General features: G+C 42.8%; 3 protein-coding genes and 2 long non-coding RNA genes across 7 annotated transcripts in view; all 5 read right to left on the bottom strand.

Moving 5' to 3' along the window:
• The window catches only part of LOC123505870 (myotubularin-related protein 6-like), a 263,730-nt gene extending 261,193 nt beyond the window's left edge, over positions 1-2,537 (bottom strand). The window contains exon 1 of the mRNA XM_045257680.1: positions 2,366-2,537. Within this exon, the coding sequence (XP_045113615.1) occupies positions 2,366-2,389 (24 nt within the window). The 5' untranslated portion in view covers positions 2,390-2,537. The remainder of the gene's footprint in view (positions 1-2,365) is intronic.
• Positions 2,538-4,927: 2,390 nt separating this feature from the next.
• LOC123505866 lies at positions 4,928-9,015 on the bottom strand. 3 transcript variants are annotated; one of them, XM_045257677.1, is made up of 3 exons: positions 8,239-9,015; positions 7,983-8,144; positions 4,928-7,496 (listed from the first exon to the last, which is right to left on the bottom strand). In XM_045257677.1, exons 2-3 carry the CDS (start codon positions 8,073-8,075, stop codon positions 6,252-6,254), a joined length of 1,338 nt encoding a protein of 445 aa, XP_045113612.1. In that variant the 5' UTR covers positions 8,076-8,144; positions 8,239-9,015; the 3' UTR covers positions 4,928-6,251. The 3 variants fall into 3 exon arrangements, with proteins under 3 accessions (XP_045113612.1, XP_045113611.1, XP_045113610.1); XM_045257676.1 differs by having other exon boundaries at positions 7,941-8,167; positions 8,239-9,009; XM_045257675.1 differs by having other exon boundaries at positions 7,941-8,144; positions 8,239-9,007.
• A 1,573-nt stretch (positions 9,016-10,588) lies between these two features.
• LOC123505867 (leucine-rich repeat-containing protein 58-like) lies at positions 10,589-16,655 on the bottom strand. The gene is made up of 4 exons (XM_045257678.1): positions 15,596-16,655; positions 14,385-14,601; positions 13,870-14,071; positions 10,589-13,220 (listed from the first exon to the last, which is right to left on the bottom strand). Exons 1-4 carry the CDS (start codon positions 16,225-16,227, stop codon positions 13,027-13,029), a joined length of 1,245 nt encoding a protein of 414 aa, XP_045113613.1. The 5' UTR covers positions 16,228-16,655; the 3' UTR covers positions 10,589-13,026.
• Positions 10,589-18,333, bottom strand: LOC123505869. The gene is made up of 2 exons (XR_006675280.1): positions 18,052-18,333; positions 10,589-11,235 (listed from the first exon to the last, which is right to left on the bottom strand). It is a non-coding gene; the product is annotated as an uncharacterized LOC123505869 (long non-coding RNA).
• Positions 18,334-18,923: 590 nt separating this feature from the next.
• LOC123505853 overlaps positions 18,924-24,000 on the bottom strand; it is an 8,818-nt gene continuing 3,741 nt past the window's right edge. Inside the window, exon 2 of the long non-coding RNA XR_006675276.1 lies at positions 18,924-19,904. This is a non-coding gene — a long non-coding RNA (uncharacterized LOC123505853). The remainder of the gene's footprint in view (positions 19,905-24,000) is intronic.

Here is a 24,000-nt window from a genome sequence, read left to right as displayed (position 1 = left end):
AACCACTACACTACGCGGTGTGTAAGTGTGTATGTGTGTGTGTATGTGTGTGTGTGTGTGTGTGTGTGTGTGTGTGTGTGTGTGTGTGTGTGTGTGTGTGTGTGTGTGTGTAACTTTTTATATATTTGCCACAGGCACAGAGCACATAGACTGATCTTCGGGTAGGAATAAGACCACATCACACACCATACACCGGGACAGTGAGGCCACAAGCCCTCAAATTACATCCCATACCTACTTACTGCTGCGTGAACGGGGGCTATACATCAGAGGTTCACTTATTTACCTCATGCACTCAAGATTCAAAACCAGGTCTTCATGGTTGTGAGCTGAGTGTGCTAACCACTATACTACATGGTGTGTGTGTGTGTGTGTGTGTGTGTGTGTGTGTGTGTGTGTGTGTGTGTGTGTGTGTGTGTGTGTGTAAAAAAAAGAAAAAAAAAAAAGTGCTGGCTGAGACTGACATTATACAAGTGATGTGTGTTGAGGCCTGTTGTTGTGGTGGTGGTGGTGTTTTTTTTATACCGTGTGAGCTTTTCATGGGAATTTATGGTCTAAAGGGGATACATTTTGGGGTACCTCCTATCTCAAACCCTACCTGCTAGGAAACCATTGCCCTGAGTGAGGAAGCCCAACCTACACTCGGACCATGGACAGGATTCAAACCCATGCACTTGGAGACCCCTCGGACCCCAAAGCACGCATAGTTCCACTGCACCACGGCAGTTCTCAAATTTTAACAAGTGTGAAGGCCGCCACAAGAGTTGTTAGGTGGGAAGGAAGAGAGTAGGGGTTCTCTGAGTGTTGCTGCTATGCTGTCCAGAATTACCAGACAGTTATGTTGCTCAAATAAGCTTCATACATAAGATAAGGGTCCATATTCTGAAACACTTCTCTATTATTTTCAAAGTGTTCTAGTTGAAGTTACACAGAGTTTTAAAGGAGTTTCTGTAATTCCAATACCAGTTAACAAGGTTTCTGCATTACTAACATGACAAATTACCTTTACAACTCATCTAATTCTCTCTGTGGCCCTTATAAATGATCATCATGAGAAAGGAGAGTATTTCTGAATATGACATAAGATGTGACAAAATAAATTGGTAAGCAGTACAGTATACATCAATTGCCTCACAACAAGCCCAGAATAAAACAAATGTTGGCAGCATCAGTCTGAGCATCTTCCATCTCACAGCCCAGGTCACGCTTTCCTTAATACACTCCATCACACATCGCATATTGTGTTCCTTCTGGCCTGTGAGATGCCAATGTACATCATGCCTCTGTGTAAGGAAGGCCTTCACTCTGACCACCTTGACTACACACCCACAAGCCTGAAATCTGTTCCAAAACTCTTGACAGAAATCCTGTGTCTCAACTTAATCCGTATCAGGAAGACAACACCATGGTTTCTCTTCAGCAGTCCAGCTCCAGGGCCGGCAAACACACCTCCCATCAACTCTTGCACACCAACAATGCTGGAGACAGAGTAGTAACAGCAGACAGAGGCACGGCTGCATCAGAACCAAAATAACCCAGTTTTAAATTGATCTCTTATTGACCGTCGAATTTAAAAAAAAAAGGCGAATGCTGATATGTATCAAAATGTTTAATATCAGCGCCAATAATCGGTCAATCCCTAATATGAATACATCACCTATTATTCATTCATAACTTATGGTTTTATGAAGTAGCATTTCTGATCAGTGCTGCAGGCCTGATCAAATGGCCCTGCAGTTTTTATATGGTCCAGAGTATAGAGTTTGGAGGTTCCCCAACCTGGACCAGAGCAAAACCTTGAGAGAGGCATGACAGGTGATAGCAAGTAACAAGGCCACAGCCACACAGCAGATGAATGACACCACAGACAACAAAGCAGATCAATGACAACCTGACTAACACACCTCACTCACTCCTCCATTCCCTCACCTCACTCCACAATTCCATCCACTACAACAAACTACAATGACACCAAACAGTAAAGACAAACCCAGAAAACAGCAAGAATAACACACAGGCCATTTACCCACCACAGCCTGCCAAGGAATCAATAGCTATCCCATTCCCTCAACCTGCTCTGTGACTCCCTTTATCGTAGCGAGAGATAACAGACCAAATTAACTAAAATGCAGCCCGTAACGAAGCAGGAATATGTACCAGCTTGTCTAGTGTTCCGCCTACTCCATTACCCAAAACTGAGCATTACAACTGAAATACGCCTAAATCAACTGGAAAAACACATTATAACCAGCACATAACCCCAAGAAACACATGAGGTAGATAACAGCTCGTCCATCCACCCACAACACACACACACACATTCGTTCTCTCGCTCTTGTCCACATCTTGCTATCATCACAGTTACCTTTGGGGTTTGAATCAGCTCCATGGCGCCCTCACTCCCTCCTGGTGGCAAGGCTTTACTGGGTAGCTGGCCACGGATGACACGAGCGGCACAGATGACACACTGGCAGTCACACAACAAATCAGTCAACCAAACGTCATCAACAGTCACTCCTCCTCCTCTTCTTGTTCCTCCCACCTGTCCGTGTTCCTTAATAATAAAATCGTGATGAATATTCATTTCCGGGATATTAATTGTATCTCATGTGTTGTTTATTATTCTCCTTTATTCATTGGGTGGCATAGCATACATGTCAGGGGTTTGGTTCACGGTGAAAGGCTGTGTTAACAAAAAATGAAAAACTCCGCCCCCCTGTGTTAGTGTGTAAACAAGCAGACGATGGAGGGAGGCGGTTCAGAAGTTCATAATACACAATACAATATAATACACCACAATACACACATTACTAATACACGAATAAGCTCTTGGGAAAATGTGGAGATAGAATGCTACAGAATAGTGACCAGTTGAGCGACGGAAGATATGTGGATGTTCCGTTATAAAGACGAAACTCCATATAGATAAGGAAAGGGTGTATGAAAGATATCACGCATCTTAAAGGATAATGCGAGGTGTTTTAGCAGTTATGATGATATATATATATATATATATATATATATATATATATATATATAGAGAGAGAGAGAGAGAGAGAGAGAGAGAGAGAGAGAGAGAGAGAGAGAGAGATTGGGTAAGAGAGTGTTGATACATGGTACATTAGAGGTTTCATAACAATTGCAACATCTTGTAACTTACAACACTAAATACTAGTTGAGTAGTTTACTTGAGTTTGCCCCGCCACATATCCATTTTTTTTTTTTTTTTTTGTGATAGTGAAGATTGAGCAGCAAGTTAGGGACTAAGAGAGGGAAGAGGAGGAAGGTAATTAAGGTGGTGGTGGTGGTGGTAGTAGTAGTAGTAGTAGTAGTAGTAGTAGTAGTAGTAGTAGTAACAATGACGATAGCAACAACAACTATCACTCCTACTACTCCGACTACTACTACTACTACTACTACACCCATGAAAACCGTACTACTTTCATCCTTTTTGCTAGTTTATAAAGGTTTACAATAAGACAACCCATTGCATCTCTTCCCAATACCCGCCAGCAGACTGTTCTACTCCTTTACTGTCTGCCACACTGTTGGACTGAAGGAACGGGCCACAGTTCCAGCGCTGTTTATGACACAATCCTTATCTCCTGCCCTGATATATTCATCCTGTGAAAGTATCTGGCAATGGGTTATATAGTAGTATTCTGAAACGCTCTCCTCTCTCACACGACTATTTTCCAAAGCTACAGAGATGATTATCGGGGTTTTTAAGAGTGTTTCTCAAAATAAAGATGTAGAAATCTTGTCATTCTGCTTCTAGAATCATAAAACCTTAAAAAACGCTCTTCTCTTTCTCACCACGACTATTTTCCAAGGCTACAGAGATGATTAGCGGGGTTTTCAAGAGTGTTTCTCAAGATAAGAATGTAGAAATCTTGTCATTCTGCCTCTAGAATCGTAAAAACACCTTAAAAGCGCTCTTTTACCTCATCACCACTATTTTCCAAGGCTACAGAGATGACTAGCGGGGTTTTCAAGAGTGCTTCTCCAATTAATAAAAACATCTTAAAAACTCTCTTCTGTCTCACCATGACTATTTTCCAAAGCTACAGAGATGATTAGTGGGTTTTTTAAAAGTGATTCTCCGATTAATAATGTAGAAATCTTGTCACTCTACCTCTAGAACCATAAAAACACCTTAAAAAGAGCTCTTCTCTCTCACCACAACTATTTCCCAAGCCTACAAAGATTATTAGCGGGGTCTTTAAGAGTGCTTCTCCAGTTAATAACGTAAAATTTTGCAACTCTTCGTCTAGAACCGTAAAACACCTTAAAAAAAAATTCATGTTAATTTAAATAAAGCCTTTTGAAATAGTAGAGGTGACGGACAGAAGTGTTTGAGAATAAGACCTTATCATTATCACGACACAGTAGGCAAGTTTATCTATCGCTCCTTGTTCTTTCTATCGCGGTTATTTAGGAATCGCGGCTTTACAGAATATATTTGAATTTTTTTTCCCACCATATGTTTCTCCAAGTTTTCTGCCCACGTTTATAAAAAGAAAAAAAAAAGAGTGAAAATGTATATAATGTTTGTATTTCTTTTGTGTTCCCTTGTAATCCCTCCACACCTTCAGAGAGAGAGAGAGAGAGAGAGAGAGAGAGTTATACATAGCTTCTGCAGTCACATTCTTCCTGTTTTAACTCCTGCAGTACTGGGGCACATTTTTACCATGAGTTTTGGGTGTGATTAGATGATTTTACCTACATTAGGAACATTAGGAAGGGTCTATGGAAGTTCAGAAGATCAATGGCCAAGGTCTTCACTATTTCAATCACCATATAAGTTTCTGAAGCTGTACAAAATCACCAAAAATAATAACCAGAATAAATATGAAAACACGTCCTGGTACTGAAGGGGTTAATACACACACAAAGAAGTAAATGGGAATGATATAAACACTTTCTATGCTGTTTTGTTCTCACTTTTGTGTTTTCTGGTGAGCCTTGCCTTCATACGTGCTATATTTAAACTTCCTGTCACTTTTCTCTTGCTTTAGTACCTGTACACGCTTAGAGAGAGAGAGAGAGAGAGAGAGAGAGAGAGAGAGAGAGAGAGGGGAGGAAACATTTGTCGATTATCATTTCTACTTCTTAATGACCCGTTACATCTATTGCGAATTCAGATTTACAAGCACACACACACACACACACACACACACACACACACAGAGAGAGAGAGAGAGAGAGAGAATAAAAAGAAAAAAAAACATTAATTTCTTGTAGTTTCCGTTATTGCATTGTGTTCACTACCATATCGCTACCACACCACCACACCACAACAGCACAACACCACACTACAACACCATACCACGTTGCAACACCACAACAACACCATACCACAACACCACAGGGAAGTTCTTAGCCACATTCTGCTTGTACTTCACTTTACATACCTACTACTACTACTACCACTACTACTACTACTACTACTACTACTACTACTACTACTACTACTTTTATTTTCGCGGTGTGGTTGGCTGTGACTGTTCGTGTTCCTGTGGCAATGAATTTTGTCACTCTGCCTTCACTGCATACCTATATTTCATTGTTACATTTTTCATTACTATTATTGTTGTTGTTGTTGTTGTTGTTAAAGTAGTAGTAGTAGTAGTAGTAGTAGTAGTAGTAGTAGTAGTAGAAATGGAAGTAGTAACGCTATTTCTTTTCATTTTCTCGTAAGTTCATACAAGCCACTTTGCATTACACACACACACACACACACTGTCCTTTCTCCTCTCCTGTCCTTGTCTATCTATTGTCTATCTACAATTTCTGCACACCGCGTCAGCTCAAGTGTCGTGGCGAAGACTGGTGGCGGGTCGGGAAGACAAGCCACTCATTGCACTCCTGGGACCAGAATTAAGAGATGAAAGTTCTATACGAAGCAACACATCTATGTACATACTGGAAGGCTTCAATAGACCAGGCTTATCTAATGCCACTCACTGTCACTGTTATCAGCTATGGCACGCCTGTAAATCATGTGCTGTGTTTCTTTGTGCATTACAAATCACCACAGATCATGTAATGTCTCTCACTTAAGTCACCCACTAACACCTTAACAAATTAACCACACACTTTTTAATCAGTATATGAGCAATGTTGGACACTGAGCAGTAATACAAAACAAGAGGAGGGAGCTTTCAACTGATCCTCGAGTAACAGATTGCATGTTGAAATTTTCCAGGAGGTGTTTTCAAGTAGGCTATAGGTACTGTCCAGTGTTGTGTTCACGAGTCAACAACAACGGCATTATTGTAGCTGCTGGGTTTGTCGGCACACTCTATCTCCGTCCTGCAGGTGGATGTCTGGAAAGGCCTGTAGGAAGCGAAGGAGGAGGAGCTGAGGCCAGAGTCTTGTCTGGTGAATGGTGGTCGTTGCGAGAAGTCCCCATTGTGATCGTCCCTGGTGGCCTCCTGAAGTCGGTCATGGGACAAGAGATCCGACAGAGTGAAGTTGAACATTGCAGTGCTGGGCAGAGACGGTCGCTTCCAGACGAGGGCGCTGCCTATCACTATGCCAGCCACAATCCCACAGACGGTCATGATCATCACCCAGTACCAGGGGAAGGTCATGGACAGAGGGCCGCGGTCATCCTTGGAGACCAGAGCGAACAGCGGATACATGTTGCCTCGGGAAGTGGCGACAATATCCATCTTGGTAATAGTTCTGTTCCTGATGGTCACATTTCTGAGGACGAGTCTGGCGCCCATCTCCAGGCTGAGACAGTAGTACAGCGAGTCACAGTGAAACACCGCGTCAGTCAAGGTGAGCTCACCTGGGCTTCGAACCGTGACAGCGTCTCGATCCATCCACTCCACTGTCATGTTAGTGACGCTAACCCTCGCCCTCACCACTTCCAGCGAGCCTGCCTCCAGCCGCTGCACCACCACGTCACGCAGCCTGTGTACCAAGGCCGGCTCGTCTCCACTTGATAGGTAGAACAGCAGCCCGTGGCGCGACACAGTTCCTAGGCGACAGCTGGTCAACTCTGACATTCGTTCCGCCTTTAGCTGGTGGACAAACACGATCTTGGTGTCCTCCATCCTTACAACCGCGCCACTTACAGACATGGTGGTCACCACTGCGCTTTTCGTATCTAAATTCATGAAAGCTCCACTCAAGTCTCCTATTTTACTTTTAGACAGATTTACCGCCACGAAATGTCCTTGTAGCTTATTAATCGTCGAGTGTTGGACAGAAACATTGACAGCACAGTCTTGCTGTGGCTGGTACCGTGTTCCAGAGGCATTTCGTGGCCTGGCACCCCCGCTGTTGATGGGGAATTTATGAGAAGCCGTGACCTTTGTCGTTGCTCCTTTTAGAGAAGGGTGGATGACATGTGGTTGGCCAGGAATCATTGTTCTTCGGGTCGCTGAGGAATCATTGCTGGCGTTGAGAGTTCGCGGGCACAAGATGACCGGATGCTGTGTCGCAACCTCCGTCGCCGCTGCTTCGGTCCCCGTCACTACGTCCTGTAAATTGTTGAAAAGAAAAAGAAATAAACTCTGATGATGCATGCAGGCTTTCTTCCACTAAGAAGTGTACGTAAGGGAAGCCCCATGACACTAGCGAGAGTGATGTCAAGTCAAAGAAAGATATAAGCACCGCACGGACCCGATCGAGTGAACCAAACGCGTGACGTAACACATCAGCCTTGCTGCCGCGGGGGAGTGAGCACTGAGCCACCCGAGGATCACCCTTTTCACAGATGAACGATTGTCTTTATCATGATAACCTCCCATAAAGATTCACTGCTTACTTTGTAATCAGCAATGAAGTTAATGAACTTAATACACATGTTTACTTCCTCCACTGCCGATTGAGTCGTATAGGCCTGTCTAGGGTACTGAGTGTTATGAAAGCCACACTATTGCTCACTTGCAGTGTGCACCTCACCGGCTCACGCTATGGCTTACCTCAGTGGTGTTAAAAAAGGTACAGATGAAGCCGTGGTTCACCTTGCTGCAAAAGGGCGAGGGCTCGGGGTTTACCGAGCACGTCCTCCAGGCGAGGCTAATCACGGCCACTACCAGCGCTGTCCTCCCCAGCATCACGAAGCCTTCACCGGTAGGTGGTGGGCTGGTGTGGCTGTAAGGCTGGCTGGAACCTCCTAGCTCGCGCTACAAGAAGGAAAGGAACAATGCTTTGTCAAAAAAATCACTTGGCCTCAGATTTACTGAACATCATCACTAAACAAGTAATATATATACGTACCTATTGTCTTTTTTAGTAATATAGGCGAGCTTTCCTTCACGGCTTCAGCAGCTGGTACGTGTTTACTGTCACCTTCAGCTATCGAGGAGAAACTCTGCCGATGGTGAATTAACCTCTTGTTGGAGACTAAATGGAGCAAGAAAGTTTTGTGCTTCTGACGGGCAGCACGAAACTGAATGACGCAAGTCACTAGTGCCACTCACAACGGATGTCCTTCGTAGGAATTTTGTTATCGAATAGAGCAAGAGCGTGACATCACCCGTGACTCACCAAGCCACTGCCAGCGTCACTACGTGAGCCGACATGACTCCGAGTTTCTATAGTACAACGTACTTGTCAGACTCCTTAGCAAGGTGAAGCGATGCGTCACGGCGTTGCTTTCATGTTTCCTCCACGCTTCATTGGTGAACGTTATTACAATACAAGATTACAAGAATGCTTCCTTGGCATACATGATCTGCAGGCCAGCAAGGTTTGTAGCAAATGTATTAGCTACAGGGACCTTATCTTGTGTTCTTGCATTCCTACAATAAGACAAGGCTTTTTATCAGTGGCGGATCAAGGATGGATGAGGGGTGTTGAAGGAGCTGAAGCCGCCCCAAAATTTTTGTTTGTTAAGGTGGGTTCACGCGTGCCAATTTACGACTGATATTTTACATAGGCAGAGTTTCCGACTCATTCCTTTTAGTCGGAAAGTGTTAGACGTAGCGCCTGGAAAGTATCAACTAGTTGGCGCCTTAGCGGAAAGTGAGTGTAAACAAACAGTTAACCACCAAGATATTTTCCTCCAGTGACGATGCTGAAGGGGTGGTTGCTCTTCTTTTGGCGTACCGGAATAGTCAATAGAAAAGAAAATGCCTGTGGATACGTCCCTGGCTAAGTAGAAGGAAAGAAAGGAGTGTCTACCACACTCTAAATTAGCATAATATTTCTCATAAGAAAATTGTTAATCTTAAGAAAACTGCACAATTGCGATCAAATTAATTTTATAAGTCTTCAATCCTCACCTCCAACAACACCCTGCACCGAGGGAAAACAGTTCTTGCAGTGGCAGCTATTGCGTCGAACGACGATTTGCGCGTTTTTTTTTTTTTTTTTTGTATAGCTAATTAATTTCTGAGGCCCCAGATGTGTTCTTTTTCCCTCCCCAACTCTAACATCTTCTCTATATATGGAGACCACATTTTCAAAGTTCACTCCGTGACGTCACGACGTAAATAAAGTCGCAAATCGACTAGCGAGACCAACAGGTTGGTCTTGTCTTGCGACTGCTTTCTGCAGTCGCTAGGCACCGATTAGTCGGAAACTCTACGTACGTAAAATATCAGTCATAAATTGGCATGTATGAACCCGCCTTTATAAGCGAGGGTGTACACTGTACAGTATCAATAGGCTCTAATGCACTAATGTAATAGGTATAAACAAAACAATAATGTAACACGTCCTAAATAAGGAAAGTTAATCTGATTATTCAGTCATATATTAATAAATCATTAGTGATCTTGTTACATGAAAATAGCTCTGCACATTGCTTAAAAATGCCCTCAAGATTGCTATGATGAAATAAGCCAGAAAATTAAGGAATGGGACACACAGATATGGAAGCAAGAACTGGAAGAAAAAGTTAGTCTGAATATGTATAAGGAATGGAGAGAAGATTGGAGGTCAGCAGGAAGAAATATAAGACAATAGAGAAACATCAGCTATAATATTCAAATGTAGAATAACCTCACCATTGGAGATAGAAAGAGATTTTAGAACCAACCAACAGATTGTGTCATGTGTGAAGCAGATAAAGAAGACAAACCATTTCCTCCTACATTGCTCAGCCTACACCAATGAAACAAGCAAACACTCCAATTGGCAGTGTCCTTACCCAGAAAATGAAGAACACCTCACTGGAAAATTACCTTTTGAAAAATCTAGTATAAAAGAAAATAAAGAAATACATAATTTTTGAAAAGTAATAACATAGTATAAAAATTTAAATAATAATTAATTACAGCAACAGACCCAGGCAAAACCCAAACCAATACACCTCAGGAAGTGCCAATATCCAGGCTACTCTGCCACCTATCAACTGAACTGAACTGCTAAGTCCTCAAAAAATGTCCTGCCCAGCTGATAACACTCACCACCAATCTCAAGGGATAGTACAGGAATTCAGGTTAGCCTCCCAAATATTGATCCTGGATCCATCACTGCTTTTCATCCTGGTCTGGCTACCTACTTCTCCTTTAGAAAGGAAAGGAATCTCAGCTTGTGTATAGGACTGTAGGCACTACATTACATAGATCACTTTTAGTTAAATGTGTCTGCTGTCCTCTCATGGAAGGGTCAATACTTAATCATCCATTAACAAATTTATTTAGCAAAAATACAGTCCAGAAAATCCATCCCTGCACCTGATTAACACTCAGGCACTTGTCTGTGACACGTTACTCTCAGCAGAGCAGTGGGACACACCACACCACAGAGGTGTTACATACAAGCTACTGCTGCTGTCTGTGTTTAATTGAATCTGATCTTGCTGCCACATTTGTAATTGAGATGTAATGCAATACTGGCAATATTGAATTTGTGTTTACAGAAAGAGTGACAAAGAAGTGTCTCCAAGCAGATGCCACCCCACCTCTGGGATCTACTGACACATGACACACCACATGGCACACTGGCCCTCCCCAAGGCTGACACATCTCTGCCACAGCTGAACCATATTTTCTTGAACATAAATGAGCCAAATGCAGCATCATATATGTTTTCCTTACTGGCAGTGATGTTTTTTCTTTGATGTAATATATAAAGTATTTCATATGCACAATTTATTTTTATAAACGTAAGAAAGAATCTAAATAGCATATCAAAGATTACTACAGTGTGTATACTGAAGGTACACTGCCTCTATATAATTAAATAAAGATCTGAGAGAGAGAGAGAGAGAGAGAGAGAGAGAGAGAGAGAGAGAGAGAGAGAGAGAGAGAGAGAGAGAGAGAGTGACTCTCACAGGTACTGGGCTGCTGGACTGCACCATCTTGAGCAGGGGTGGATCCTTGCAAAGGTTTCAAGAAAGCCTTTCCTTCAGAGCAGCCCAGAGGGAGGTCCTCCTTGTGGTGGGTGAGTTAATTAAGGAGGAGTTCCCTCTACAGACACTGGCCACAGCCTTCATCCAACCCTCCTTCCTCCATACACTACATCTTGCCTCTCATTAATTGTGTACACAATAAGAGAAAATCTACACATTAGAGTTTGTTCTTGAAGTAAACTTTGACTTTCAATTTACAGATAAGCTGCAGTGGATATAAAAATATATATGAAGGGAACAACAATTTTGGGCTTGACTCCTGCTGGTTAAGTTTACATTATCAGTAAAGGGAAGCAAAAAAACAATTATCTTCAACAACGTATCACAGATAAGCTAAAAAAAAAAAAAAAAAAAAAAAAAAAAAAGCATAATAATCTCTAGACAGAATAAATGTATAAAGAACTCTAAACAAGAAAAACATGAGTAATTCAAGCATTTCATAGAATTCACTTTGACCTAAACTACTTGAGTAAACCCTCCTACATTTAGTGCTGCTCCCTTGCCACAGATTTGCCTCAGATCACCTTGGTGTTGATGCAAGGCTAGGCAAGGCCAGGTGGGCAGCTGACTCTTCTGCCATGCACATCCATGAATGTCATCCACATGGTAGAGCTGATGGATGAGCAGCTTGCCATATCACATCAATAGATTGCTGAGTGATACAACAGACATCTTACGCAGAAATACTCAACAGCAGCAACGTTCTATAGCACAAATACGAAAGGATGATGAATGGAGGAAGAGAAAACATAGTGTAAAAATTGGCTGAATAAAAAAAAGGTTCACATTTGGCAGCTTTGAACTAGCAATACCTGACTCACTCCCCCAAACACTGCCTGGTGACTTCATGCCACACAGACACAGGCATTACACTGGCTGACCCAACCATCAAGTGTGCCCAGCCATGGACATGCCCACTGATCATGCCTTTTTGTCCAGATCCATCTTTGCAGGACCTCATAAGATTTGTTCCTTTTTACTTAACCCAAACTTAACTGAGGGAATGGCTGTGACTAAAGCTTCTATCTATTATTTACTCCTTTCCACCATTCCCTCTCATGCATTACTCGTACCTTCCATGTTTGCATACTCCCCTAATAAATAAAAAACCTAAGCACTACTACTGCACCTCCAACACTCTTCACTTGGCCTCATTTCATATTTCATCTGCCATTATGTTCTGCCACTCAAGGATCCAAGGACAACTGTTTTGGTTGAGTACAGGTAGCCAAATTCCTGGAGGCAATGGGAAGTCAATACTGACTACTATCTAAACAACATTCTTTGCAAAATCAAATCCTTTCTCTTTGTGTTTTCATTAGGAGCATTGTATTTATAACACTCACTAATACAATCTTGTCCATAACAAGGGAACACTATCAGCAGAGAAGGGCAAACCACCGTGGCCATACAACACACTCCACCCAATAATCTTGCCCCGTCAAGCTACTCTCCCTTATTACTTGCTGACCAACTTAGGGATTTTCTCAGAGTTCAGAATAAAGCTCCAACGCTTGATTACATTACAGCTTTGGGTTTTGCATACTCGTAGAGGCATTAACAAAAAAAAAATGTATATCATAACAAACCCACATTTCTCCAATCTCTGTGCTTGGATGGAGCACTTCATAATTGCATCCACTTTGGCTTGGCTTAAGGGCACCACCAGCACTCCTAAGAGATGAACCCACATGCTGGCTGACAACTTAGCCCAGCAAGACACGTTTCATCCTGGCTGCCGGCTCGTCCTCCTCGCTATCTGATTCAGACAGGGCGCGGTAGTAGTCTGGGGTCTTCGAGGAGCAGCGAGAGGAACACAGGTAGTGCATGAGGGGCAGTCGATACATACCACAGAAGTCGACAAACTTGATATGCTCAACACAGGACGTGAAGTACATGCCTGCCAAGAAGAAAGCTCTTGTGACGACGCCAACTACTTGGAACACAGATTAACCAACACAAACAGACACATCTCATCACTACACACCTTATCATTAATCTTCAAATAACTACAGGACACTTAAGTAACATTATATTACGCTGCTTATCATTCCTTTACAGATGTGGTAAGTAACATGTCAGATGGATACTAAGTTGGGACCAGAGGCAGCACAAATTCCAGTATACTCTGCCACTGTGAAACAAACATACAAGCTTTCACTAAACTAACCTTCACAATGGCAGCTTTTCTTTTCCTATATTCGGGAAAATGTATGGTTTAGAAATCAACAATATCTAATGAAGCTGTTGACATGGTGCCAGTGCCAGCAGGATCGTTCCCCTGTGGTAGAGATTCACCAGTGCCTTGTATCATTAATGCCTTCAGTACTATAATGCATTTCTCTTCATTCACAATGCAACTCACCCTTTCTGATCATTTCTTTTGCTGATAAACTGCACAGGTTCAAGCAAGCATGTGAGACAACATGCTTAAAGAGTTCCCATCTAACCAGAGATTCAACCTAGACTTGGTTTGTGATGTAAGCGTACAGCACTAGCCATGACATCACACTGATCACAGCGCTCTACATTCACAAATCATTTCTTACCTTTGCACTTGGGATTGACGCATCTCTGGCCACTTGAAAGATAGTGAACAAGATTGCGTGGAAGGTCTTCGCTTGTGTATGGGAGTTTCTTGAGTTTGATGACCCGCGCCGCCAGTTCCAGAAGGCTTGGAGTGTTGTACATGATTTCCCGGGCACAGGAGTTGACGAACCTTGTGACCAGGGGATTGTCACGAAGACTCAGCTGTGGATTCAACACAATGCATCATTACACCAACCAGCATCAACAAATAACAAATGTAGAATGGAAAAATGTAAAACTTGCACTAGGTGACGCAAAAATCCAGCATTTCCTCACACATAAATTCTAGGAAGTCATATAAAGATAAATAATTATGCATATACTGCCATTATTCCTTAAAAAAAATAGAAAAAATCTCTTCAAGAATAACAGATAAAGAAAGAAATTTAAGAAATCCAAATCACATAAGAGAAAAGCAATACAAAGGCAATCAACACAATACCATGCAACACCCACACCCACACCCAGACACTACCTCAGCCAGTCCTCTGAGCTTGACAATGCACACAGGAAGGCAGCACAGGTTGTTCTTGTGCAGGAGCAGCGAGCGGAGTCGAGTGAGGTTGGAGATGACCCTTGGCAGAGAGCGCAGTCTGTTGTCGCACAGGATGAGTGCCGCCAGCTGGTGCAGTTCACCCAGCTCATCAGGGACAGTCTCCAGCAGGTTGCCTCCAAGATGCAGGACCTGAAGGCTGAAACATATGGATTGACATTATCATCATCATTTTTTTCTTTTTCTTTTTTTTTTTTCCAAGTGTAAAGTTTTGCATCAACATTTCTCTAACAGACGCACTGTACAGTTACTAAGCACTCTTCCAGTTTTCTTTTAGGGCGGAGCTACTTATGTTATTGCAAGAAAAAAAAAACTTAGGGATCATCTTATAGCTAAAGCATCAAAAGTGAAACTAATGCTCCAGTACAACTCAATCTCTTGATTTATTTTATTTCCTTCCAGACCTACAGAAAACCCATGGTAACAGTATACATATCAATTTATATTCCAACAGTACTGATTTATTTTCAAACATGGCATGAAATATTTAATCTCCCACAGGCCCTGCTTTGGGGGTAGGTACAAAACCCTGGTTCAGGAGAAATCCTGAATCACCTGTAGTATCAAGAAGGTTGGTGACATTTTTCTGCCACTTTATAACACAGTATGATATGTAGACTATCACTATGTGTTTTGTGAAGGTCCGGAAGAAACTAATAAATAAAAATCAAGTAGACAATGTGATACTGGATCATTACCAAAGTTTCAGGATTATGGTTTACAGTATAATTTTCTTACAATCTCCCTAAAAACAACAATAACAATGATTAAGATAACTGGGAGCAGGAGTTCCGTGGATGTCGTGTCCTAGTAATGTGATTTATTGCAGGGCATTGTGACTGAACGTCTTGATAAAAAGTAATGCTGATAAGGGTAATGTGAATACTGAGATGATCCAGAGGATGAGGGAGCTGAGCCATACTGTACAAATATCAATATATCTATCATCATAAGCAGCTTCCCAGGGTAACGATTGCAAACAAATCCCTTCATTAGTATTAAGAAAAAAGATTATATTGAAAGTTCATAGTAATTACTTTGTGTCAGCAGGTCTTGAATTTAGATTTGTAGAGCTGTAACTGCCCACACAATAGAATAAAGGGTTACTCATTGTTAGTGTATGGTATGTTTACCTTTGCAGTGCCTTGATCTCCGGCAGAATCTCGGTGATCTCATTGCCCCCCAGGTAGAGGTACCGCAGCCCAACTACTTCACACAGCTGAGGCAGGACTCGGGTCAACTTGTTTCCACTGAGGTTGAGTTCCCTGAGCTTGGTGAGAGTGTGAAGCTCCTTAGGTAGTCCGTCATCCGCCAGGTTGTTGTTCTGCAGGTAGAGGGCCTGCAGGTCTGGCAGCTGCAGGAGGAAGTCATTGACGTGAGTGAGGTTGTTATTGGAGAGATCGAGGCTCACCAGACTGGAGAACCTGGTGATTTCAAAGGGGAGTGACAGCAGCATGTTGTGTTGGAGCAGCAATTTCTTGGTGACAGTATCATGTATGCTGTCCGTGCTGTCTTCTGATTCTGGGCCCTCTTCATCCCTTCCTCCTCTTCCTCCTCCTCCTTCTCCTCCCCTGTCACCACCTTTCCTCCTGCTAGTTCTGAGAGACTCACATTTCTGCTGCAGGTGTTGCTCCCTGATGCTGTTTCTGAGGTGCACCACCAAGGAGTCTGTGTCCAGCATTAGGTAAGACAAGTCCAGGCTGAAGCTTTCTGCAGTATTTTCACTGTCCGAACTTTCTGATGAGTAGTACATGTTGACTGCCATGGTGGTGAGGGTGGTGGCAGTGCTGGTACACACGAATTAACACGGCTGGACGAGAGGAAGCTGAGAGTGAGATGCTAGCTTCTCATGATAGCTGTAAGGGGTCGAGTGGAGCGACACCACCACCACCACTGCCTCTGTCTTCTCCCCGACAGCTCCTCTTGGCAACTCCGTCCGCTTGCTGTGCCGAGTCTATCTCAAGGACAGCTTCTTTTGTGCATTGCTTTTTGGCATTCCGTCACCACTCTTCTTTTATAACGACTGACTGACGTGGTTATTAGATGTGTATGTCTGCATGGTGTGAGGGGCGAGGCTCCGTGCGGTGAGGCGTTAAGCACAGAGGCGGTGAGCAGAAGTCGCGGCCACGATCAGGGCACGTGTCTCCTTGTTTACATCACCCTGTGTTCACGTGATCGTCATTCCTATCACGGTTCAAACTCATTATAAAAAAAAAAGACCAAGACACGTACGCTTAATTGATGGAGGTTCTAATCAAGGTGGTGAATCAGCATGACCTATCCTCACGTTTTAAGTTGCTGATGCAAGACTGGTGGACTCCGACTCGCACTCAGCAGAGATGCGGTGGTAGTTGTGTGTACTCATTGGTCAACTAATAACTATGAAAAAAAAATACATATATAATAATAACAATAATGACAATAAATAACACGTGCTTAGTCATGATGGAAATGTAAGACGGCCTAAAAGCAGTTTTGCGTATTTAGTTGTAGGTAGCTATAGTGTTCTTACAATATGGCTGAGCACATACGTAGGTAGAGTACGTTGTGACTGATAGAGGGGAAGTGATACTGCCTGACATGTGGGTCAATGACACAGAAAACGTGACGGCTCCCGTCTGGACACACCACCAGCCTTGGGTGTAAATAGCTCACACACACACACACACTTCCTTGGTCAAATCGTGTCCTGTCTTACAATCTTGATATACTACTCCACTCTTATACTGACCCCACCATTCACTTTTAACGCCATTCCTTAGAATTTAGATATTCAGTCTTTCAGCCACTAAATAGTTCACGCAGAGAAGCCACACATGGTCTTCCTGAAATTCTATGATTGGGGCAGGGCAAACTTGGTATTGTACAATGCTTGAAAAACTCAATTCTTCCGCCTATCAAATCGATACACCCTTCCAGATACCTACTTCAATGGCACTCAACTGTCACCTTCGTCTACGCTGAATATAAACTTTATCTGTACTTTAAGTGGAAACTCATCTCTAGCTAAAAGCATCTTCTATGAAACTATAGGTGTTGCGAATTGTCTCCGCTAGTGTTTCTCACGCTCTCGGTCCCTTATCCGGCCATGTATGCATAGGGGGCTGGGTCCACTCAAACCGTTTTATTAGATAGGGTGGAATCAAAAGTATTTTACTTATCAATTTCTTTCCTCTAACTGACTGTCGCAGCAATGTTGCATTTTTTGTTATTTTTTATCACTAACTGCGTGCCGACTACTCTTGATTTTGCTCACTGATACACTACATGCCTCCTCTCTCGCTTCCCGCGGCCTGCACTTCTTTCTCTTGCCTCTATTCTGTACAACTCGTTAATACAAGAGTTAACCAGTATTCCCAATCATTCGTCGCTTTCTCTGATAAAATCTGGAACTCCCTTCCTACTTCTGTATTAATTTCTACCTTCCTATGATATGAACTCATTCAAGAGAGAGAGAGGTTGGAAAACTTGTCCTCGTTTCTTTTTAATCTGACGTCTGCACCTTGATCAGTGGCCGTCTTACATAAAAAATGGATGAATGAAATACTGTTATTAACTTACACACACACACACACACACACACACACACAGAGAGAGAGAGAGAGAGAGAGAGAGAGAATGTGTGTTCGTCATGTTGCACTGTTAAAGGCACTCTGGAGGTCAGGTATTGGATTTGGTAAAATAATTAACAGTTTCGTCAGTGCACATGGTCAGTGAAATATAGCACATGTATGTACTCCTCAAAACAAAATTAAGTACATTATAGTATATTTAAGCAAAGCAAATTATGGAACAATATAATATTAAATCGATAAATTTCCATATATACATATTATCAGTGCATGTGTGTGTGTGTGTGTGTGTGTGTGTGTGTGTGTGTGTGTGTGTGTGTGTGTGTGTGTGTGTGTGTGTGATTCACCTCAGTCGTCTGCTGGTCACCCAGCCAGTCTTCCCCATTACGGAGCGAGCTCAGAGCTCATAGACCGATCTTCGGGTAGGACTGAGACTACAACACACTCGACACACCGGGAAGGCGAGGCCACAACCCGTCGAATTACATCCCGTACCTATTTTTACTGCTAGGTGAACAGGGGCCACACATTAAGAGGCTTGCCCATTTGCCTCACCGCGCCGGGACTCGAACCCGGGCCTCTCGATTGTGAGTCGAGCGAGCTAACCACTACACTACGCGGTGTGTGTGTGTGTGTGTGTGTGTGTGTGTGTGTGTGTGTGTGTGTGTGATATTGTTTAGGAAGAGACTATAGCAGGACTCATCAAGCGTATCCTGTGACGTATGAGGGTGTGAGACGAGAACGCCACAATGGTAACAGGTAAAGCAAGTGTAATATGATATCTGTTTCTAATTAACCCCTTCAGTGCTTGGACCTTGAGTTTCGGCCATGATTTGATGATTTTATTTACATTAGGAAGGGTTTATGGAGGTCAGAAGATTAATGGCCAGAGTCTTCACTATTTTAATTCCCACACAAGTTTCTGAAGCTGTATAAAATCACTAAATAGTAAGCAGAATGAATATGTAAACGCGTCATGGTATTGAATGGTTTAAAGAGAGAGGGTTACAGACTAACGCATCGAGATAACACCGAGTTTTTAGTCTGGATCCGTATTTTGCAATGCCTTTGGTTCTCACAAGGACTATTTTCAATGGCCACAGAGATGACTGGCCACCTTGTCATTGGTGTTTTCTCCATTGGTAATACACCGATATCTTGTTAAACTATCACTAGTCATGAAAATGTTCTTGAAAACACCAGCAATATCTACAGAGTCTGTTAGAACAAAGTCGAGATAAGACAAAGAAACATTTGAGAATTCACGACCACTGATCCTCGTTTTGTGGATTATCTAACAGTGGCCGCTATGTACACGACCTTCCTTCAGTACAGTGTATGAGAAGCCCCTGACATAATTCCTTATCATCAACTTTCATAAAATCTTGTCTACGATACCACCCGTGTTTTCCCTGATGCTCTACGCACTAGTTCTCCGAGGAAAGCACTAATTTGCATGGTATGTTCCGCACATTTTCTTCGTTGCCTTTATAATGCAAGAGCAGCAATTCGAACAAACACGTCATGAGTGTGCATTTTTCGTCAACACCATCAAGTATCTCAGGCAGGACAGACACCGCACGATGGCAGGTAGGACTGCTTGAGAAGTTGTATTTCTGTATCCAGGAGGTGATGGTGGAATTATTCAGGAGCCACTGCTGCTCCTTAACATTCTCTGCTCATGACCTGAGATGTATTAGTTGCACACACGTTCAACATGATGGGCAGGGCAGGGCAGGGCAGGGCGGGGCAGATCAGGGTGTCAGTCAAGGATAACTCCGTCACCCACCGCATCCGTCAAGAATACTTGCAGGTGTGCACCTGTGGGGCGCCCATCCTCCAGGAATTATAGCTGAGGCTGCTCCATCATCTGTAATAAGGTGGTAGCTACACACTGCAGTGATAACTACATAATTAGGTATTGTTCAAAAGCATAGAGTTGTTCTGTTTTCATCATCATCATCACCATCCTGTGATTGGTTAACACACCAGTGCATGCGGTCTAACCAAATTTATTTCTTTGATATTTAACAAGCTTTTAGGGAAAATGGAAACACAGTCTCTTAGCGAGAGGGATACACAGTTCAGGTATCACAGTACCATAAGACCATGACAGACACACTGCATAATATATTCAGGTTCTTGTTGTCTCCGCCAAGCCAAGGCCGAAGCCATCCCCATTCACGGGGACTTAGAGACTCCAATCTTAAGTCCCACAAGTCGGAACGTTCTCTGTGTTAAGACCGAGGATCATTCTGACTGGTGTATTACATATACAAGTAAAATTTGTCTTTTCCTCCATAGATGTTGAAGGTGTTGCACAGTACTGACTAAAAGCAGACAGCACCAGCCCTGCCATGGCCCATGCCTTTCAAGTTTCCTCCCAGTTTACTGTTGCAAGACATGCCGAAGGTGAAATACAGGACACAACCTCATAACGCAATTCATCACACACGAACAGTACAGCGTGGTGCATGACGTCAAGTGTGACAGTGGTGAAGGCAGCAGATTTTGGCTTGTGACTGGTGCACGAGTTGCAACGACGTACGTAGCTACGGTAATCCTTGTGTAGGCTGACAATTGATCGATGTGCAGTCTTCATTCACATCGAGAGCAAAATATATATATATATATATATATATATATATATATATATATATATATATATATATATATATATATATATATATATATATATATATATATATATATATATATATATATATATATATTTATATTTTTTTTTTTTTTTTTTTTTACATTACAAGGGCACTGGCCAAGGGAAAACAAAGTGTTGGAAAAAAAAAATCCGCTGGTTGCCAGGCCCTGTTAAGAGGAAAGTAGAAAGAAAAACAAAAAATCTAAAAGGAGGGTCCAGTTAACGTAAGAGGTGTCTTGACACTCCTCTTTTGAAAGAGTTTAAGTCATAGGCAGGTGGAAATACAGACACAGGTAGAGAGTTCCAGAGTTTACCAGTGTAGGGAATGAAGGAGTGAAGATACTGGTTAACTCTTGCATTAGGAAGATGGACAGAATAGGGATGAGAAGAAGTAGAGAGTCTTGTGCAGCGAGGCCGCAGGAGGGGAAGGCATGCAGTTAGCAAGTTCAGAAGAGCAGACAGCATGAAAACAGCGGTAGAAGACAGATAAAGATGCAACATTGCGGCGGTGACTTAAAGAATCAAGACAGTCAGTTAGAGGAGAAGAGTTGATAAGACGAAAAGCTTTAGATTCCACCTTGTTTAGTAAAGCTGTGTGTGGATCCCCAGACATGAGAGCCATACTCCATACACGGGCGGATAAGGCCCTTGTACAGAGCAAGCAGCTGGGAGGGAGAAAAATGGACGAAGACGCCATAGGACACCTAACTTCTTGGAAGCTGATTTAGCAAGAGTAGAGATGTGAAATTTCCAGTTTAGATTTTTAGTGAAGGATAGACCGAGTGTGTTTAATGTAGAGGAGAGGGAAGTTGAGTGTTATTGAAGAAGAGAGGATAGTTGTCTGGAAGGTTATGTCGAGTAGATAGTTGTAGAAATTGAGTTTTGAGGCATTGAACAAAACCAGGTTTTCTCTGCCCCAATCAGAAACAAGTGAAAGATCAGAAGTTAGGCGTCCTATAGCATCTCGCCTTGAGTCATTTAATTGTTGTTGGGTTGGGCGTCTGTTGAACGCTGTTGAATAATGCAGGTGGTATCATCAGCATAGGAGTGGATAGGGCATTGAGTCAGATTTAGGAGATCATTGATGAATAATAGAAAGAGAGTGGGTGATAGGACAGAACCCTGTGGAACACCACTGTTGATAGTTTTAGGGAAGAACAGTGACCGTCTACTACAGCAGCAATAGAACGATCGGAAAGGAAACTGGAGATGAAGGTACAGAGAGAAGGATAGAATCCGTAGGAGGGTAGTTTAGAAATTAAAGATTTGTGCCAGACTCTATCGAAGGCTTTCGATATGTCAAGGCCGACAGCAAAGGTTTCACCGAAGTCCCTAAAGAGGATGACCAAGATTCAGTTAGGAAAGTAAGAAGATCACCAGTAGATCTGCCTTTACGGAAACCATACTGGCAATCAGAGAGAAGGTTGTGAGCTGATAGATGCCTCATTATCTTCCTATTAAGGATAGACTCAAAGGCTTTAGAAAGGCAGGAAATCAAAGCTATAGGGCGGTAGTTAGAAGGATTGGAGTGGTCACCTTTTTAGGGACAGGTTGAATGTGAGCAAACTTCCAGCAAGAAGGATAAATAGAAGTAGAGACACAGATGAAAGAGTTTGACCAGGCAGTGAGCGAGTTCGGAAGCACAGTTTTTGAGAACAACAGGAGGGACTCCATCCGGACCGTAAGCCTTCCGAGAATCAAGGCCAGAGAGGGCCAGGAAAACGTCTTTATAAAGAATTTTAATTTTAGGGATGAAGTAGTCAGAGGGTGGAGGAGTAGGAGGAATATGCCCAGAATCATCCAAAGTTGAGTTGGTAGCAAAGGTTTGAGCGAAGAGTTCAGCTTTAGAAAAAGAAGAGACAGCTGTAGAGCCATCTGGATGAAGTAAAGGAGGGAAAGACGAAGAAGTAAAGTTGTTAGAGATATTATTGGCTAGATGCCAGAAATCTCGAGAGGAGTTAGAATTGGAAAGACTTTGACATTTTCTATTGATGAAAGAGTTTTTAGTAAGTTGGAGAATAGATTTGGCATGATTACGGGCAGAAATATATAGGGCATGAGTTTCAGCAGTTGGATGGCTACGGAACCGTTTGTGAGCCGCCTCTCTATCATTGACAGCACGAGAACAAGCAGAGTTAAACCAAGGCTTTTTAGCTTTAGGGTTAGAGAAAGTATGAGGAATGTATAGCTCCATGCCAGAGATAATCACCTCTGTTATGCGCTCGGCACAAAGAGAAGGATCTCTGACATGAAAACAATAATCATCCCAAGGAAATCAGAATAGTACTGCCTTAGTTCCTCCCACTTAGCAGAGTTAAAATGCCAGAAGCACCTCCGCTTAGGCGGGTCCTGAGGCTGCACTGGAGTGATAGAACTGGTAACGGAAATTAGATTGTGGTCGGAGGAGCCCAACGGAGAGGAAAGTTTAACAGAGTAAGCAGAAGGGTTGGAGGTTAGGAAAAGATCAAGAATGTTGGGCGTGTCTCCAAGGCGGTCAGGAATACGGGTAGGGAACTTCACTAGCTGCTCTAGGTCATGAAGGATAGCAAAGTTGAAGGTTTGTTCACCAGGTTGGTCAGTGAAAGAAGATGAAAGCCAAAGCTGGTGGTGAACATTGAAATCCCTAAAATGGAGATCTCAGCAAAGGAAAGTGAGATAAGATGTGCTCCACCTTGGAAGTCAAATAGTCAAAGAATTTTACATAGTCAGAGGAATTAGGTGAGAGGTATACAGCACAGATGAATTTAGTTAGAGAGTGACATTGAAGTCTTAGCCAGATGGTAGAAAATTCTGAAGATTCAAGATTGTGGGCACGAGAGCAAGTGGTGTCGTTACGCACGTATGCGCAACATCCAGCTTTGGATTGAAAATGAGGATAGAGCAAGTAGGAGGGAACAGAAAAGGGGCTGCTGTCAGTAGTCACAGACAACTGTGTTTCAGTTAGGAAGAGAAGATGAGGTTTAGTAGAGGAGAGGTGGTGTTCCACAGTCTCTGATTGCCAGTATGGTTTCCGTAAAGGCAGATCTACTGGTGATCTTCTTACTTTCCTAACTGAATCTTGGTCATCCTCTTTTAGGGACTTCGGTGAAACCTTTGCTGTCGGCCTTGACATATCGAAAGCCTTCGATAGAGTCTGGCACAAATCTTTAATTTCTAAACTACCCTCCTACGGATTCTATCCTTCTCTCTGTACCTTCATCTCCAGTTTCCTTTCCGATCGTTCTATTGCTGCTGTAGTAGACGGTCACTGTTCTTCCCTAAAACTATCAACAGTGGTGTTCCACAGGGTTCTGTCCTATCACCCACT

Source organism: Portunus trituberculatus, chromosome 18, assembly GCF_017591435.1.
Source record: "Portunus trituberculatus isolate SZX2019 chromosome 18, ASM1759143v1, whole genome shotgun sequence".
Classification (NCBI taxonomy): domain Eukaryota; kingdom Metazoa; phylum Arthropoda; class Malacostraca; order Decapoda; family Portunidae; genus Portunus; species Portunus trituberculatus.
The sequence above is the reverse complement of the archived record's forward strand: the minus strand, read 5'-3'. Positions and strand labels throughout refer to the sequence as shown.

Coding starts and splice junctions, on each gene's coding strand:
- LOC123505866 (XM_045257676.1), bottom strand. CDS start 8,075: ATGCTGGGGAGGACAGCGCTGGTAGTGGCCGTGATTAGCCTCGCCTGG. Junction 7,497..7,940: donor CCTTTTTTAACACCACTGAG/GTAAGCCATAGC, acceptor AACAATTTACAG/GACGTAGTGACGGGGACCGA.
- LOC123505867 (XM_045257678.1), bottom strand. CDS start 16,227: ATGGCAGTCAACATGTACTACTCATCAGAAAGTTCGGACAGTGAAAAT. Junction 14,602..15,595: donor GAGATCAAGGCACTGCAAAG/GTAAACATACCA, acceptor CATATGTTTCAG/CCTTCAGGTCCTGCATCTTG. Junction 14,072..14,384: donor AGCTCAGAGGACTGGCTGAG/GTAGTGTCTGGG, acceptor TTGAATCCACAG/CTGAGTCTTCGTGACAATCC.